General features: G+C 49.5%; 1 protein-coding gene across 1 annotated transcript in view; it reads right to left on the bottom strand.

The window, feature by feature from the left end:
- Window positions 1–11180, bottom strand: part of TEDC1 (tubulin epsilon and delta complex 1) — a 71613-nt gene extending 60433 nt beyond the window's left edge. Inside the window, exons 1-3 of the mRNA XM_066555762.1 lie at window positions 11031–11180; window positions 9834–9912; window positions 3920–4122 (exon numbers count right to left, since the gene is read on the bottom strand). Coding sequence (XP_066411859.1) covers window positions 3920–4122; window positions 9834–9912; window positions 11031–11180 — 432 coding nt within the window. The remainder of the gene's footprint in view (window positions 1–3919; window positions 4123–9833; window positions 9913–11030) is intronic.
- Between the last annotated feature and the right edge of the window lie 7961 nt (window positions 11181–19141).

The raw sequence follows: 19141 nt of genomic DNA, 5'->3' as shown, positions 1-19141 counted from the left end.
CCAATTCAGATTCTACTTAAGTCTTTATAGATCTAACAGAGTTCGTGATTACTTCTTCTAAAGAGTTGGCCAATGCAAGGTTTGAACTTTCACTTAGTGCCTCTGGAGTCACCAACCTGCTGACAGATGAGCACAGTAAATTCACAGAACCTGAACTGCTGCAGCCCAGCTCTAAAGTTTATCATGGATTATGGATCCCCTCCTCCTTCTCCTCCTGCACAGCAACACAGTTTGCTCCTTGAACTGTTGCCCCTCCCAGTTTATAAACTTCACATGCTAGAAGAGAGAATGGCCAGGGAAAGACCTGCCACAGGCCCCAGGATCCTGGCTCAGGAGACACTGCAGCTCTGCCCCACCAAAAAACACGAGCTGGAGGTGCCCTGAAGGAATCTCTTACCTAACACACAAAAGCAGCCAAGCCCCAGAAGCACCCCAGGCTACCAACCATGCCTGTCCTTGCCACAGCTACCTCACAGTGAGTTCTGACTACATTAGCACTACCTATTACCACCTTTCATCATCTCTGAGTTTATCATTTCAGGAATCATTTAACTCTTGGTTCTCAAAATGTAAGTACATGCAAAAGTCAGCTTGTGGAAGATTTTCACAGCTCAGGTTCAAAAGATTAAGAATTCCACACAGAGCCTGAGCTCCTTGTCCATCATGTGTCATGAATACCCTTGTACCTCTGAAAATCCTTTAGAGCTGATGGAAGTGTTCAATTTGCAGGGAAAGAAAACGGTGTTGCTAAGGAACTGCAAAGGAAAAAAAGGCCAGAGTGTGGTAGTCTGAAATGAAATTATTTAAATTAATTGGCCATTGATATGTTGGGTATTTGGCATTTTATCAGCAATTCAGCAGGCTTTGTTTTAAACTTGGGCTGAAAGAACAGTCAGAACATGATTGTACACTTAATTTAGGGATTAGCTCCATTCTCTCTTCTCACACAACAGACCCAGTTGTGTAAAACAGTAAAACAGTGGATTTCAGACAAAATTTTAAAAGCAAACCACATGAATATCAGTTTGAACTAAAGCTATGCCTACTGTTATTGAGACTCCTTTCCTTTTAAATGAAGACAAAGGGTAAGGATTCTCTCCAAATTTATTCTCACTGGTAGACCAACAGATGTACTTTTCCAGCAAGTACTGGCTTTCACACTTTGCTCATTTTGGCAGAGATCTCAGCCATGCACAGAACCAAATGTATTTCATGGATTTTTGTTTTGCAACATTTTCACTTCAGGAAAATTGTTTATAATCATTAAAGATTTCATTCAGTGGAAGATTTTTCAAGTTCTCAACTGAGAATTTAATTTCAATTGTTTCAAAGAGCATTCCCTTCTCTTTCTCCTATTTTTTGAGACAGATCTTTCCTGAGTGAAGGTTTTTTTCCTCTTCTTTTACCTTTTTCCTTCACTTTACTGAAATAGAGAGAAATAAGACTGCAGAGACTACATGTCTGGTGTGTTAACTTACAAGATGTCAGGTAGCAAAGTGACAACCTCACCCTCCCCCTCTCTTACTGAGATTTTGGGGTTTTATTGCTGAACACTGGCCGATGAGCAGGTTTTGCCACATGAATAAAAATAACAAAAATAACAAAATAACAACAGCCTCACAAAATAACAACAGCCAGCAAATAACAATATCTAACAGCAATAAAACTTCATGCTTTTATGAAACAAACAAACAGCAGGTTTTCATGAGTGGTTTACAAGGAGCTGATTCACTGACCAAAATGAGGTGTGTGTGACCCATCCATCTCCTCCTCACCCACCACTGCCTCCTTGCATCCTTGCCAGTGCATTCCTAGATCTTCATTTGCTTGGCACCTAAAGGTTGAATTTATTGGTTTTGCAATGCCTAGTTGATCAAATAAAAGGTAAGACCTCTCCCTAAAAATTCCATTTGTTTTAACTTTCTTGTGATGGAGAATCACAAAACCCACTAGTTATGCTATAACTATATTCTTTTTTTTTCCTAGTAAATATCTATTTTTATTGGAACATGAAAACTGCTGGATGAACACCATACAAGAAATGTTTCCATTAATACAATGAGCTTTACATACACAAGCTAAGTCCAACTTCCAGTCTATACAATTTTTGTCTGGTCTATTAAAAAAAAAAATTCAGACTCTCAAGCCTTTCCAAACACTGTTTTGGACAGTTATGGAGTAAAAACATTTGATATGCATTCCATGCTTTTTGAGAAACACGAGTACAGCAGGTGAGAATTGCAGTGAAAGACACACCAGTATGTGTGGCCATAAGAGATAACATTGTATTACCATAGTTCTTTCATCCCTTTTTGGGAATTGCAAAACTTGAAGCCTTCAGAGAAAATAACACAGGTGCTGCCTCACTCCCTGAATTCATGTCACATTTCACTTGTCACTCTTTTGTAACAGAAATTAAGAAAAATTTTAACAAAAATATTTTTAAAAACCAAAAAAAAAAAAAAAAACCCTGCTACTGCAGATGAAAAACAAGAAAAAGGTAAAAGAGAAGTTGAAAATAAAAAGTTGTCCAGCAGTGTGTTTTTTCTGAAATCTTAAGGCACCCTTCACATAAGTAGATGGCACTGCCACCCACAGCTCAGCCTCTTGTGCTCCCTCTTCTGTGCAGCAAATAATTGTAGTGCAGCAAGAGTGGTCCCTTTCCTCAAAATACTTCTTGTAATGTTGTTACAAAAAGGATTCTTTCCCTTGAACTGTTTTCCATTTGTACAAGTGTTTTCCTTCTGAAGACAGTGTTTTTATATTGCAGCTTTCCTGCTTTGCTTCCCCCTAAAAAGGCTCCAGAAAACCAGGGAAAAAACATATATGGGTTCAAGGAAGACCACACACCTCAGACACCACAAGATAATCAGCAGGTAGGGCTTCTGGCCTACAAAGTCCTTTGCCAAAAAACTAAGAAATTCTGTGAGCCTGTCATCTTGAAGCAGACTGAGCAGTAATTAGTGTCTGACTAGATGATGGCTACTTCAGAACAGACTTTCTATGTACTAACAGCTTTTATTAACAGAAAAAACAACATACTCTAGTGTGTTCTCAAAGGTCATTAGTTACCTCAAGGGCAGGAGCTGCCATTTGAGACCTTGCTGTTTGCAAAAAGTATTATTTGCCTTACCTGCTCTACCCAACAGTGCCAACATAGCCAGCATTCATTGCTAACCTGTTTGCCTGCCCTGCAGGACCACTCACAGCTCAGTCTGGGAGCCCAAGGCCCAGAAGCAGAGAGACTGAAGAGATTCACTTACCTCCACAGTGGTCTCATCTGTACTGGAAATAGAAATCAGGGAATTCAGGCAGGGGTGGGAGCTTGATAAAGAGAAAGAACTGTGGTGGTGTTTGCAGGGGTCCCAGGATGAGGGAAGAGATGAGAATCTTGACTCCATGTTTCAGAAGGCTGATTTATTATTTTATGATATATATTATATTAAAATAAAATGATATACTAAAACTATACTAAAATAATAGAAGAAAGGATTTCATCAGAAAGCTAAAAAGGAAAGGAATGGAATGATAATAAAATCTTGTGACTGACCAGAGAGTCCAAGACAGCTAGACTTTGATTGGCCATTAATTAAAAATGACCACATGGACCAATCAAAGATGCACCTGTTGCATTTCACAGCAGCAGACAATTATTGTTTTTCTTTTCCTTTGAGGCTTCTCAGGAGAAAAAATCCTGGCAAAAGGATTTGTCGTAAAATATGTCTGTGACAAAGAAGCCCTAAGCTTTGCACACAGAAAGTTTAGAGAAGGGAAAGGAAACAGACACTGGCCTTCTTTGAAGCTGAAGTCACTTACCTGCCAAGGCACCAGGACAGCACCCATGACACGCTGGTGGTGACACAGCTGCTGTCACAGGTGGCTCGTGGACGGGGGGGGTGGGGGGACACAGCATGCTCACCGTGCACACAGAGGTCTGATCCCCAGTCTGCACTCTGTTCCGAGCCAGGAGCTGCTCCAGGAGGCCGGGGCAGTGCAGCAGCCAGGAGAAGGCCAGCAGCAGCTCCCGGCTGCCCGCGGAGCCGTCGGCCGGGAGCCGCTGGAGCTGGGGCCGCCCGTAGCCCTGGTACCACAGAGCCCACTTCACAAACCTCACCTGGGCACCTGGAAGAGAAAAACACCGCAGAGTGACACCCTGCAGCACTGCATTCACCCACCCAGCTCCACGCTGCTGCCTCCTCAGAGGGCAGCACTCTTAAGCCAGCCTCAGGAAGGCAGTGGGGACTTGGTCTTTATCAAGGGTCATTGTAGCCTTGAGCTGGAGATAGAAATGAGATGGATGAGATGCTTGAGTTTTTTGTGTAGAATGGCTGAATCTTTATTGTACATAGCTTACTTTTATATGGTATTAGAAGTACCCTGTTTGAATTTGATAGGTTAGCAAATTACTGAAACTCAGTTGATTGGTTGGTAATGGCTAATGTACATGTTGATCAAATTTTTTTCTTTCCAGATAGTTTATATTTTTTCTTCATGGACTCACAGGACAGACTTCTTATTTTTGTAGCTGCAAACTCTTTTCTCATAAGAATAGATTGTTATGTAAACTGATTTTTATTCTTTTTTTTTTCTCATGGGAACTTAACAGGTTAGTTTAGCCAGAATAGTAAGGTTTAAACCATGTTTTATAAGGCTTTTCTTTTATAAGGTTTTATCTATATGATCTATATGCAACAATCAACAACTGGTGAAGGACAGGAGGGAAAGGATAAAAGCCTTCTTTATACTGCCCCATTCTGATTGCAGGAACTACTGGTCAGGGAAAAGAAGAAATTCAGAGTTGGGATCAAGACCAGTAATGGCCTCTTGGAAATTAATAAAGGTAACTAGCCATCCCCACTACAATGGGACTCCAATTCACCTATTCATTTTTTATGAGTCACCAAGCATGCTATGAATTAGTAAACACTCTGAACCACTCTACTCCTGAGCTAAACTGGAATTTAGAGATACGAGCTTCACAGCCTGCTGCAAATCTTTGAGTGCCAGAGAGCAGAGATAATGCAGCACAGCACATGGGCTATTAAATTCTCAGGAATGCTCTGATCCATATTCCTTCACACCAGCAAATGTTACCTGACAGCTACAAGACAGGCACTGCAGGGCTGTAAAATACTGCAGAAACATAGAGAAAGTTATTATTAAAAAAGGTTCTGCCCAATAAACCTTGGCTTTGTACTAAGTCAAAAACAGAATAAAGAACATAATTAGGAGGACAATGAAAACAACTCATAGTGGCTAAGAACCAACAGCTGTAAAAGGAAGACCTGCTCAGAAAGTTTCTGGAGTTCTCCAAGGGCTACAAGAAGCAAGTGATTTAGGAAGATTCAACCAATGCAAGACATTTAGACTTCCCATTGGGGTTCAGCTTGCACAAAGAAACCAAGGGACTGCAGTGGGGGGAGAGGAAGAGCCTTGGATCAATGACAAGTACCCAGCAGACAAGAACCAGAGGGCAGGAACAAACAGTGGTTTCACATGAGGGCTCTGTGCTAAACAGCTGCTGTTCAAACAACTCAAAATGACACTTAGACAACGTGACAGTGACAGAAAACTTGGTGCTGATGTGATATTAGTAGTAAAGAATGCAGGCAGATCATGAAGGACTGCAGAACCTTGAGCCCAAGCTTTAAAAAGACAGATAAAAGTATTTTTAGAAAAAATGAAAAATTATGTGCACAAAGAAAGAAATGTTCCTAACTTTACTGACTTACAACATGAGACTGGACCTGGAGCTGCTCTGTGGGCTCAGCAACACCATCTCAGATGACAAGGTTTTTAATGATAGTATCACAATTGGTTCTGACAGGCATCCAAAGGCAAACTCAGTGTGAGAAACCTAGCAAGGACACTAAACAGAACACAAATACCCACCATGACCCTTATTTCTTCTCTCCCATTAAGGCTGCAGAAAATTTGGAAAGAAATTGAGAGAAAGGACAAGTACAACCACAAGAACAGAACAGCTGCATTGTAAGAAGCTATGAAGTAGGCCAAGAAGAGCAAGAATGGATATGACAAACTCTTCAAAATCCTGAGTGCTGTGCAATTGGTGAAGAGTGGATGATTTGTTTGCACAACACTCAACACAAGAACTGTGAGCCAACAAAGTTAGCAAGCATGTGAGTCAAAACATGGTAAAAGAGATGCTCTTCACACACGCAGCAAAATTCTGAAATTGCTCACTGTGGGACTCTATGGACTCCTAAGAGTCACTCAGGCTCAAGGAGAAACTGGATTCACAGAACAGCAGTTCATGGAAACTTATGAAACACAAACATATCCTCTCTGGATTGCAAAGTCTGAGATGTAAACTGCTGGAGGCTGAAAGAGTATCCCCCCATGCCATGAAAGAATCCTTCTAGATTTGCTCTTTTCTTTTCCTTTGACAGCTGTCACAGCTGGGTGGAGCTAGAGGAATCTACAGTTTCATGCAGTTCAGGCATTCCTACAAAGACCTAAATCACTCCATTTGCTCTTTTCACAGACCCTGCCCTGTTTCATTCACATATGAATGAAACAAGCAGCTTCCCTTCCCCATGTCAGGGTGGCAGAAATGCCTATGGCTTGCTAAAAATCTTGCTGTAGATGTGCTTTCCAATCCCTCAAGCACAGGAGGAGCATGGAGATATTTCAGATTTTATTTTGATCACTTGTGAACATTCTTACAGGAGCAGGGTTTTCATGTCATCCTTTCCTTTTCTGTGTGCATTTGTCAAGAAAGGAACTGCCATAACAGATAAAGGCAGAAATCCTCCAAAAGGAAGGATGGTCAGTACATGCTTTCTGCCTTTTTCAAAGCAAATAAGCATCACATGCTGCCATCTGCAGTTCAAGGAGCTCCTTAACAAATCACATCTCAAAGTGGAGGAAAGGAGAGCAGGTCAGGTGGTTTTTATTTTCTTTTATCACCATTTCCCTGCTCTGATGTATCACTCAGGTCAGATCCAGCAAGGCAATTCACCACCTGAATTTCGGTGTTCTTCTGGTCCTTTATCTCACCCTCTTTCATGTCTCCCTCTGCAACATGCTGCCCTCACAGGAGAGGGTACAGCTGGTGTGCCAGGCAGGAACTGGGAGTGAGCAGTCAAGGCATGGATCTGGAAGTGGGGCTCAAGGAGCCTTCCTTTGACCTCAGAGAAATCCCTTAGTTTTCCCCATCTCCAGAGTGCTCAAGTTAAAATGCAAAAGTATAAATGGCAGTAAAGATTATGGGAGTACCCAGGACCAAGATGGATTCTTCCATAATGCGTGACCAAGGGAGAGGAAAAAACATCACTCAGATAGAAGAGACACACCAGACACCTCTCTGACATCTTCTTATGGCACTAGGACTGGGAAATTTATACTGAAAGACCTTCACAAGGCTCCCACCTAATCCCCTTCTCCACATAATATCCACAGATATTATTTATAAAACTATATTCAGCAAGCAAGACCAAGCTCAGGGTTCAGCTCACTTAAAACTGTACTCGAGCTGTGCTCTTCCACTGTGAGTCCTGACAAATATTTTCAGCGATTTACAAGATGATATTCAAACAATAGCTATGCACTAGCCTGGCAGGCTAAAATGGAAAGGAACTACAAACCAAGAAGAAGCACAGACACATTACTTCATGCACTCAGACAAGGAACACCTGCATAGGTAGTGGTATTATGGGAAACTACTGCTTCAGAAAAACATTTTCTGCTACATTTGTCAAACAAACAAAAAATCTATTGCAGCTCCAGACCTCTTTCCCATGCTATAAAAACTGAACAGCAATCTCAGAAAATAAATGTTTCCTCCAACTATCCAAATGCATATTGCACTGCTACCTGGTGTGGCTGTCAGGCTGTTAACCAAGTTCATCAGCCTCTGGGAAGAACAAGCAGCATGAAACCACTAATCATGATTTCATCAGCAAGGTTATGCCCAGAGTATTCACACAGCTTACTCTGACTCTCCACTGTCCAATGGCCCACTGCTGTGACATGTTTAAGGGGCTGGGTTTTACAGCAAGTTTACACCAAAGTTTACAGTTAAGTGTTTTTCACTGTGGGAAGAAAAAATTCTTACAGAACCAGAAACCAGGAGGCAGCTGCAGAATTTTATAACCACTGACTGGTAAGCTTCAGTGGGATTCCTGAACTGGCCAAAGATCAGTGTTTCCTTTTGAAAAATAAAGGATACAAGATCACTGGAGAATGGCTTCTCTTTTCCAGAAAGCTGTTTCTATGCTCACAGTAACCCCTAGACCAAAGGAGTCTTCACAGCCTTCCTCTGGGATCTGGCAACTGCTGCCCTCCTTATTTTAACCCAGGTAATTAAGAGGTTGTACAAAAAGAGCAAAGAAAAGCAAAGCTTGATCTGTGGACTAAGGCACTAGACTTGGATTAGAGGAATCTGTTTCAATTCTCTCTTGTGTAACAGGATCCTACACAAACCTGAGAAAGTTATTTAGTGCCTATGCCCAAGGCTTATTTCATTTGCATTAAATACACAAGAGACCAGAGCTGGGGCAGAGAAGAAAAGCAGTAAAATATCGATTGTGTTCAGAGCAGACAATTCATTCACTTGCCAAGCAAAAGTAATTAGTGTCATTTGAAAAACAGTACAGCTCTCCAGCCTGAACTTCAGCTTTAATCACCAAGTTGTGACTAAAAAGGTTTCTCAGAAATCAGCTGAGCAGTTCTCAGCAGAACCACACATTGCTACCTCACAATATAGCAGTGGAGGCTGTGTTTGCTGTCTCCAGAGCCAGGAACCTGCCACATGCACTTGGAATTCTGTCCCCAAATGCTACAGGCAATCACTATGGGAGCAGCCAGGATCCAGTAAGGTTGCACATGTGCAGGACCACATCCACAATGCTGTGGGAGACAGTCAATAAATAGACTTCCCATACACAGCAGACTGTGGATGAGTGGAAAAATAAAAACAGGCAAATGAAAAATAGCAGTCCTGCGAGTAACGGGACTTCCTGCTGAGCTACCAGCTAAACTATGCTGGTGGTTTTGCTCTGCATTCCACAATGCTGAACCTTTCTTAATTCCATTTACAGAGCCACCAGGCTCACAGCCAATCAGGGGCTCATACAGGGCTGTTTAGGGTGTTTTGCTTTCACGGGCAAAAGTGAATATTAAATGGAGTTGGTATGAGGAGACCTTGATTCATCACAATACAATTCCCACACAATGAAAAGGCCCTAGATAGACATGTTTCAAGAGAGAAGGTGGGGAGTAGTGGTACATTTAAGAAGTAAATAGTGTTCTGCTGTTTTGAGAAGCCAATCTGGATTCAGCTCCTCTCTGGAGAAGTGGCCTTGTCCTTAAAGACATTATTCACAGTCCTCCTAAAATAATCATACAAGTCCATTTCTTGTTTTGTCTAGAACTTCAATCCAAAACACTGCCTTCATGGTTCTCACATTGCAATTCCTGGCTCTGACACAGGACTGGATAGAAAAGGACCAACAGAATCATGGCATGAATGGGAATGGGAAAAGAAGGAACCAAAGGAAAACACCAAATCTACTTCTCAGTCTTTGCAGATACTGAGAAGGCATAACATCATTGCAGAGATTTACCTGCAATAAAATGTCACAGGGATGCAAGAGCCTGTGGAACATCCCAGTTTCCAGGACAAAGCACATCAAAGAGCAGCAAACCTGCCTCACAGCACGTTTCCTCATCACTAAACCTGAGGTCTGGTAAGTTGGTGGCACAGGTGTGCAAAACAGAGCACTCACTACAGGGAGAAAGGAGCCAAAGGTGCTACAAAACCAGTCCCAGGACAGATGGAAACTGCAGTCAGCCAGAATGATGTTATTTACCTATGGCATCAGACTCTGTCCACTTGCCCCCATGGATCTGCTTCAGAAGCACATACAGCAGCTTCCAGAAGTCCAGGCTCTGCAAAAGAGAGGGGTGGAAGGGGAGATCAGCAGGAAAAATATCTGCCATATTATTTAGTCTTAATTAGGCAATTAAGCCCATATCTGAACATCACACATTGAACAGCACATCTGCTGACCCAGCCAACACCATCTGACAGGCAGGTTCATGTATGTCAATGTTCCTGTTCATGTATGCTCACATGTTCCTGCCTGATGAACAGAGAATCTATAGAAAGGAGCACCCAGAAAGAAAAGGGCTAATGCTGGCTGCACAGCAACACCCAGCACTCCTACAGTGAGACCCATGTGCGGAGCATTCCAAAATCTACTCTGATACAGTCACATATGGCACAGCTCAGCCGTAGTCAAACAGGCACCTGAACACACCGGTAAGATCTGACCACGACAGCGCCAAACTCACAAAGAGGCACAACAGAATGAGCTGGAATTGGGAATCGTTTCTTGGCCGCACAAGGACAGCATGCTGACAAACTCAAATAGTGATTCCTACGGCTGGAATGTCAGTCAACACTCGTAAAACCCTTAAAATAGCCGAGGAAGGGAGGTACCCTGTGTGCGAGCTGGAAGTCTCGGAGGCAAAGCAGCCAGACCCAAGCTGGGTACGGCAAAGAGCAGGAAAGCCCAGACGACACCGAGGAGGTGTCACAGACCAGGGTGAAACACCAAGCCCCAAGTTACAACCACAGTGAGGCACAGCCCTTCCCAGAGCGGCGAGTTTGCTGAGATTCCCTAACACGTGTCAGCTGGGCGGACAGCGAACCTGGGCCACAGCGAACCGAGGCTACAGCGAGCCGGGGCCACAGCGAGCCGGGGCCACAGCGAACCGGGGCCACAGCGAACCGGGGCCACAGCGAACCGGGGCCACAGCGAACCGGGGCCACAGCGAGCCGGGGTCACACCGAGCCGGGGCCACACCGAGCCGGGGTCACACCGAGCCGGGGCCACACCGCGGCCCCTCACGCAGGGCCTGCCCAAGGCTCAGTGCCCGTGGCGCTGCCGTGCAGAGCCGAGCGTGTCCCCGGGCCCCGCCGCACTCGGGTGTCCCGCTGGTCCCCGCTGGTCCCCGCTGCCCTGTGCCCCGCAGGGTCTCCGGGCGGAGCGGCCGGCGCTCACCGCCTGCGGCCGGTCGAACCTGGCGCGGCGTAGGGTGTCGGGGGCGGGCCGGGCGCGGGGCGGCAGGGCCCGGCACAGCGCCCCGACGGCGGCGGGCAGCGCCGGGCCCCGCTGCCGCTGCTGCTCCCCGTGCTGCTGCCGCCCGCGCATCGCGCCGCTCCCGCCACCCCCGGCCCCAGCGGGAGCGCCCTTCCGGCCGGCCCGCCCGCGGCAGCGCCCCCTGGCCGCGGGGAGGGGGCACTGCGGGCGCGCCAGCCCTGCCTCTCGCCCTGCATGTGTCTGCATCTCCCTGCGTGTCCCTGCACCGCCCTGCATCTCCCTGCATGTGTCTGCATCTCCCTGCATCTCCCTGAATGTGTCTGCATCTCCCTGCGTGTCCCTGCACCGCCCTGCATCTCCCTGCATGTCCCTGCATGTCCCCGCACCGTCCTGCATCTCCCTGCATGTCGCTGCATCTCCCTGGATGTGTCTGCATCTCCCTGCATGTCCCTGCACCGCCCTGCGTGTCTCTGCATCGCCCTGGATGTCTCTGCATCTCCCCGCACTGCCCTGCATTTCCCTGGATGTGTCTGCATCTCCTTGGATCTCTCTGCATCATCCTCCATCTCCTTGGATGTCCCTGCATTGCCCTGGTCGTCCTTGCATTTCCCTGGATGTCTCTGCATGTCCCTGCATCACCCTGCATCTCTCTGCATCTCCCTGGATGTGTCTGCATCTCCCTGCACCACCCTGCATCTCCCCGGATGTCTCTGCACGTCCCTGGATATCCCCGCAGTTCCCGGACCGCCGGTGGTCCCGACGCTCCCTCGGCCTGCGCGCATGGCTGGGGACACAGAACGCTCCCAGGCTGTGACCCACACGGGGTGTCACCCCCCCGAGCCATGGACGCGCCTCCTGCCCCGGCAGAAAACACCCGGGGAAGCCCTGCGAGCTCCCCCCATCCTTCCTGGTGGACAGAGCTGCTGCAAAAGCCGGCAGAGCTACGGCAAAAGCACAGCTCTGCTGCAGTCAGAACAGCTCGGGGACACGGAGAGCAGCGCTGGGCAGCAGCAGCAGCAGCTCTGCGATGTCCCTGCCATATCCCTGCCATATCCCTGCGATATTCCTGCGATATTCCTGCGATATTCCAGCGATATTCCTGCCTGCCTCTTGCTCAGCGGGCCATGCTGCGGCCAGCCCGGGTCCCCAGGCGTTCAACCCCCGACATGAAACGATCCCAGGGGTTAATCCTTGGGGGCCATGGGGGAGGAGAAACGGAGCTGCCCTCTGGGAGAAGCCTGAGCTCCTGAGGGAAGTCCGGCCGTGAGCAGGGTTTACAGAACCAAAACCTGGCACGGAGATGGATTCCTGCTGTGGGTTAGCAGAGGGAGGACAGCTGGTCTGTGCCAGGGACACGGGTCTGCTCTGCCAGCGCCGCGGGGATCCTGCCTGTGCCTGGGCATGAGACCTGCTGGGAGCCCCCACTGATGGTTTCTTGGCCAGTTCCCCAGCTCATAGCCCATTTAATGTGCTCACTGTGCATCTAGCGTGATGCCTTTACTTTTTTTTCCACCAGTATCTGAACAACATGAAACAACATGTGAAATTCCTTCCCGCTATGCAGCAGGCTCTTGCAGCCAAATGGCTGCTTGCAATGAGGAGAGAAATCGCAGTGGTCCAAAGGGTCCTCCAGCCAACGTGAACTGTGTTTGCACTCCTTCCCTCTGGTTGCTCCTCTCCTGCCTCCCACCTCTATGCTGGGGAGCACAGCCCTTTCCAGTGCTGAGTGCTGCTTTAGAGCTCTCCCCATCCTGTGGATCCTGGCTCCTACTCCAGCTAGCCCTGAAAGGACCCCTGGGTGTGAGTTATCCAGGCTTAAGGATTTTTAAAATATCTTCTCTAGCAGCTGTTGTCTCACATCCTCCTTTCCTAATGGCCTGGAAAGCATTTTCCTTATCCCTTGTCCAGTTCTAGCTCAGCAATCTTTATCCACTTCTTTGCTCTCCTTCCTAACAGGCTTGGCATTTCCACATGGTTCCTTGCCTTTGGTTTCCAACAGCCCATAAAGTCCCTTTTTATTGCCCAGAGCCTTATCGAACCGGGACAATCCTGTGCTGTCTTTGGCATCCTTCTTGGCTTTCCATGCCTTGCTGCTATCGGGCGCTGTCTACTCCCTCCATGACACATCGCTTGTCTATTTTCCCATCCCTGCTGCAGTCTCCAGGCAGGAGGACCTTCAGCTGCAGCCAATTTCCTGTGTTTTCTTGACCACTCCATAAACCCAGCTCAAAGCTTTCCCTGTCCCCACACACATTCCTCTGTCTAGGCCTTTCCTCCCCAGGGCAGCTGCCGAGACAAGGGCTCTCCTGCACAGCCTGATGCACGCACAGGGAGTGGTTCTGTCCATCACCCCTCCTGTGGGCTCCTGTCCCCCAGCCAACCCCCAGGCCAGCCAACATCACCACTCAGCAGCTGAGATTCATACCGAGAGCCCCGTGCCACTCTCCATCCCGTTGGCCAACCCAACCCCAGCACAGGGCTGGCTGCCCTGCTGGCCAGCGTGCCCCTTGTGCCATGGCTCCCCTGGCACACAGCCCCATGGGCACAGCTGACACAGGACACTGGTGCTGTGCAGGGCTGGCACTCAGCCATGGGTGGACTGGAGACTAGGCAGAGCATCCCAGGCTCCCAGCAGCCCAGCAGCACAGCGGGTGCTCGGTGCTGGCCCGCCAGGCCCCACTTATCTGCTCTGCCTGGGCCATGTTTCAGCGTGGGAGAGGCCAAAGGGAAGGCGATGGTTTCCTGCTGCAGACATGGACCGTGTGCTATGGACAGGCGATGGAGGTGATGGTGTGACAGCCCCAGCATGCTGTCCCAGCAGGGGTGGCGATGGCGTCCCACTGGCAGCAGAGCCCTGCTCATCCAGGCCGTGCTCACCTCCCCTCTCCCAAGCAATACCAGCCATGGCTGGCTGACATCAGCACACAACCCTGATGTCATCGTGGAGGTTGGAAGCCCCCAGGACCCTCTCTATAGAAAGGAAGCAGGACGGGCTGGCTTATCAGCTGGTCCCTGGCTCCCAGGCACTGAGATAGATTCAGGGCAACAGTGCAGTGGGGACAACAAGGGGAAGGGAAAGTCCAGGCACGTACTGAGTGGCCAGGGACGCTTTAGCTGGGAGAGGCCATTGGACTTTGCCCTCTCTGGGTTCCCGGGCCCGCGTGGTGCCACACAGTCCCACAGCCGCCCATTTCAGTGCCGTGTGTCAGCTGTGGCCATTGCCGTGCTGGGTGACTCAGTGGGGCTGAGGGCGCCTGTTTGCACCCGTGCCATGGCAACTCGCCACCACACACGGCCCCGCTGCGTGCACAGGGCTGCCTGAGGTGATGACGGCGGCCCTGTCCCATTGCCTCATGCCGATTGTATGCGATAGCAGCCATCCCTGCCCGCTCCCTGATGTCACCTCAGCCCACTCTGCCAAGGGCAAGGTGGGAGCTCTCCTCCTGCAAAAACAACTTCTTTGGTCTTTGGTCTTAATGTTTTTATCCCCGTGAAGGCGTGGGCGGGAGCCAGCCTGTCTCCTGGCCAGGCCCCTAAGCCAGGCATCAGCGCTTCCCACACTCCGCCGCCAGCTCGGGTGGCCAGAGTTCTTCACCCCTCTCCTTCCCCTCTCCTTTCCCTCTCCTTCCTGCAGTGTGGTATCTGCTGAGCAGCTGTCAGAGCAGAGCACAGCTTCCCTCCCTGCCTGCTCGAGGGAGGCCTTGGGTGGCAGGAGTGTTTCACACCCTGAGCAGGTCAGGCAGACTGCACCACTTTCCACTGCAAACATTTCCAGCCCCTTCCCCATGCCCTCCTGGCCCTTTCATACACACTTGCTCTTCCCTCACTGGGACATCAGGTTAAGCAGAGTGGGAAAAGGCATGACTTGGCAGCATGGCCATGGTGCTGGCAGAAAGGAGCCAAGCGAGCACAGGGCTGTGGACATGCATTGCCTGCATAGATGGACTGCAGCAATGCTGCCATGACCCCACAAATGCTCTGGTGCAGCTTTTCCTGGACACAGGCAGTCAGTCAGCAGCAGGCCTGTGTGTGGGCTGTATAGCACCAAAATTCAAGGTCAGCTCCTAGCAGCTGGATGGTTAAGAAAGGTGTTGGTGTTTCAGGCCCTCTGATGCAGGGCTTTCAGTATGATAAGTGAATTGGGAACAAATAGAAAAGAGGTCTGAAGTCGCAGCAACTCTCTTCTTGGGAGTTTCAGCCTTTTTACTCTAATAGCCAAGTTTCTCTGCAGGAAACTCCCTGTGATCTCCTCCCCCAGGGCCTTTAACACAAGACTCACCAAAAGAAGACAGAGGCTTCAGTGGGAAGTCCTCGCACCCTTCCCTCTTGGAAACTCTCCCTGTTTCATTGAAAATAACACAAGAGGTGTGAAAGTAAAATTCAGCTCTAGGTGCCTGATGTCAACCTTTCTGCTTCCACTCCCTGCTTGGGCAAGCCACCCAGGACCTGATAAACACCCCCAGGGCTTTCTGCCCCCAGCTGCTCTCCAGCACAGGATCACCAGCAGCAGGAAGGGGTGAGAGTAGAGCAGCCTGTGCCTTCCTCTCCTTGCTCCCTAGCTAGACCTCAGGTTCCAGTACCTCAGTTCATGGTCCCATTCACTTCTTGTTACACCCCTGGCTGTCATACCCAGAGTCCTTCTGCCTTCAGTATCTTCAGTGTTTGCTGCAGGTGTTGTTCCCCATCAGGAAAATGGTTTTTCACCTCTGCAGAGCTGTTTCCGTTGCTGAGATGGGGGTTCCCCGAACCACCGCTTTGCAGAGCTGGATGGGAAGTCCCATCTTCCCCCGCAGAGTTCCTGCTGCCTGATATCCACTGCACGGCCCCTCTTACCACACTGTCTGCGTAAGAGGGCAGATTTCTGAGGCATTAGGTGATGGGCAGACACTTTTGGACCTAAAAGATATCAGAGCTCTTTGAGCTTAACACAAATCAGCCTTAAAAATCCCTGAAGCAGTGGATACCACCCAGCTCCAGCCCGGCTTCATCCCCATGAGCTCTGCACAGCACAGAGCAGGAAGCTCCTTCAGCCACAGCCCCTGTGCCACTCCCCCCCAGCCAGAGGCTGCACAAACCACCTCAAGGGAAGTGGTAGAAATGTCACATCAGTGCCCCATCAGAGCTGGCAGGAGAGGGTGAGTGGCCCCATTGGTGCCCCAGCGTTGACCCGGGCACCCAGCACATGTTAGTCCAGATGTGACCTGAAGGCTGCAGCAACACTGCCAGAACACAGCCCTGTCCAGGGCCCGAGCCTGCTGCCCTCCTTAGCATGACCCTGAGGAGAACCCTGCTGCAGGGCTTCCAGCCTGAGCCACCTCCCTTGCCAGCTGCAGGCACAGGGAAACATCTGTCCCCTGCTTCAGATTAAGGTCTGTCAATCTGTGCTGAGAGGAGGACACAGGTTCAGATCACCCTCACTGGCCACTCCTGCCTGCACTGTGCCCCCACAGCTGAAGGGCCCCCCAGCCCTCTTTCTTCTCCCCTCTCCTTTTCTCTTCTGTACAGAAAGTCACAAAGCTGGGATGGGGAGCAGCAGCAGTTAACCTAAACCCATCCTGTTTTCTGTCTTTGCCAAAATCTCTTCTGCTTCCCTACCCAGGGCGTTGGGGCTCGCCCACACCCAGCTGCCAGAGGAACTGTGATGTTGTTTGTTTTTTTTTGTCACAGTGATGAAGTGTTTATAGCAACTATCACTCCACAACCCACAGACTGATCTCAGCCCAAGCTTAGGAAATAACGGCAGAGGAAGCACGGCCCCTTTCTTCAGAGTCACCAACGGTGGCGTTTCAGGTCACCAAAGCAGGGAAGTTTTGTGCTGGGCATCACCATGCTATAAATCGCCCAACAACTTTTGCTGTCCCAGATAGGCAGAAAACTGGGATTTGCCCTCAGCATCTTGCTCTCCCTGCTGCAGAAGCAGCACAGCCAGGGCATCACCACACTGAGAGGGAAGGCACCATCCCTGCCTGTCCCAAGCTCTTGCCAAGGCTCAGAACCAAAAGCATCACAGATGAGAGGCACTCATCTGTGCCATGAGATGGAAACCACACTGCTGCCTGTCTGTGCAGTCACACTCCAGGCCACAGAGATTTACTGTTCAAAAGGAGAAAGGATTGTGTCTGCTGACAGCCCACCTCCCCAGCATGCCGGCCGCTGCTGAGCCTCGCTGAGCATCCAGGGGGGGCCTGGCTCAGCCATGGATTTCCCATCAAATGAGATACAGCTGTTCCTGCTTCCTCTCCAAAGACCAAAGTTAGTTTTTAAAAAAATCAATTTCTCATATATTTTCTTTGACCAAGGCTCCTTGTGGATGCGGCCTGTGCCTGAACTGCCCAACCTCACAGCACTGAGGCTGCATCAGGCAGAGAGCGTGGCTTGTACAAGCACGGCTCTTGGAGAATATCCCAGCAGAAAGTCCTGGGGCAAAAAGCCATCTCAGTGGGAGCTCTTACTGCAGAGCAAGCAAAAAAACAGGACTCTAAGAAGGAGATTTTGGCAATCAATACCAAGGGGCTTGTCCCCAGCCCATATTTGAGGGACCCCTGTTTTTAACGCACACATATATTCCCCTCTGCAGCACAGAGTGAGGCACCTGCAGGATCAAGCTTAGCTGCAGCTGCACAGGCCTGGCACCGCTCAGTTCCTGCATCCCTGCATGCACCCAGGACAGGGAGAGATGTCCCCCAGCCACCACAAGTACACTGCAAATCCAGGGACAGAAGTAAAAAGGAGCCCTGGGCAGCACACACTGCAAACAGCAGCACACAGCAAACAGCAGAACACTGCCTCCTGCCCCAGCTGCAGCCACTGCCACTGAAAAGGGCTGGATCAGCCCAGACTGCCCCTGTGCAGCCCCTGCTTTTCATACCTTTCACTGGTTCCTTCCTCATCCCTGCTGGCCGGGCCCCTTGTACTTGGAATAAGCTGCTTCTGAAATTTTACTGCAGGACCCTGCTGGGAAGGACCCTGAGCCAAATCCACAGGTCCTTTGCCCAGCTGGACACATTTATGCAACCCTGAGGATGTGTTTGCCATTAGTTTAAATGCCTGAGGGAAAACACTATCTCAGTGGCACAGTCAGGCTGCTGAGATTCTATCACTAGTTTCCTTTGAAGCTCAGCTGGCAGGGGAAATCATGTCCCAGTGCCCAGAGGCAGGCTGGAGAGGACAGGGTGTGGATGGCCAGGAGCCACGGGTCCATGGGTGCTGGCACCCCTGGGAGGCTGCGGGCACCCCGGGGAGGCTGCTGGCAAAGGCAGCAGTGGGAGCAGGAGGTCCCCACGAGCCCTGACTGCTGGGAAGCCTGATGACACCGAGCAGCAATAGCCAGGGTTTGCCTTTGACACAGACGCCTGTGTTTGTTGTGCTGTCGGGGTGGGAGGCGAGGCAGCGCCTTGCAGCATCAAGCAAGTTTTAATTGGAAGTTTTAAGATGCTTATCAGATCATGCTGCTTCTGACACCAAGGATTTTGACACTGGACATGTGTCTCTAACCCCTTAGGGTTTTGGCAAGTCCCAGGAAGGCTGATGTCACAGTAAAATGCAGAGCAGCCTCTAAGGAAATGCATGCATAAACTGTAGACAAAAATATCCCAGTGGGTGATGAGATATCTCTGAATATGTAAATGGAGTTGTTCAGGTTAGGGAAAGACATGGTTAAGAAATCATTTTAGAAACATTCCTCAAGTTGACATCTTTGACATCTGTCAGTGCCGTGTTTCCAGTAGGGCAAAAACGTTGAAACAAGAAAGAGCAAAGCTCTGGAGCCAGCTCTTGCTTTCGAACACCACAGCTCTGCTGTCCCTGCCGGGGGAGGCTGGCTCTGCCTCAGCAGTAACCTCCCGCTTCCCTTGGCCTTTTCAGGTGGCTGCTCAGATCAAGAGCAGCAAATACCAGGTTGTCCTGATGTGACAGTCATTCCCCTCCCAGCAAGACACCTCTGTGCCCCAGCTGAGGGCATGTGGGGCCACCACACAGTGTGGGGCTCAATCCAAAGGCCAGGGGCATCAAGCAGGTGGCAAGCACTTCACAAGCGGGTCCCGTGGGACTCCCGTTACAGAGAACACAGCTGC

The sequence above is a fragment of the Molothrus aeneus genome, chromosome 9, assembly GCF_037042795.1.
Source record: "Molothrus aeneus isolate 106 chromosome 9, BPBGC_Maene_1.0, whole genome shotgun sequence".
Classification (NCBI taxonomy): domain Eukaryota; kingdom Metazoa; phylum Chordata; class Aves; order Passeriformes; family Icteridae; genus Molothrus; species Molothrus aeneus.
The sequence above is the reverse complement of the archived record's forward strand: the minus strand, read 5'-3'. Positions and strand labels throughout refer to the sequence as shown.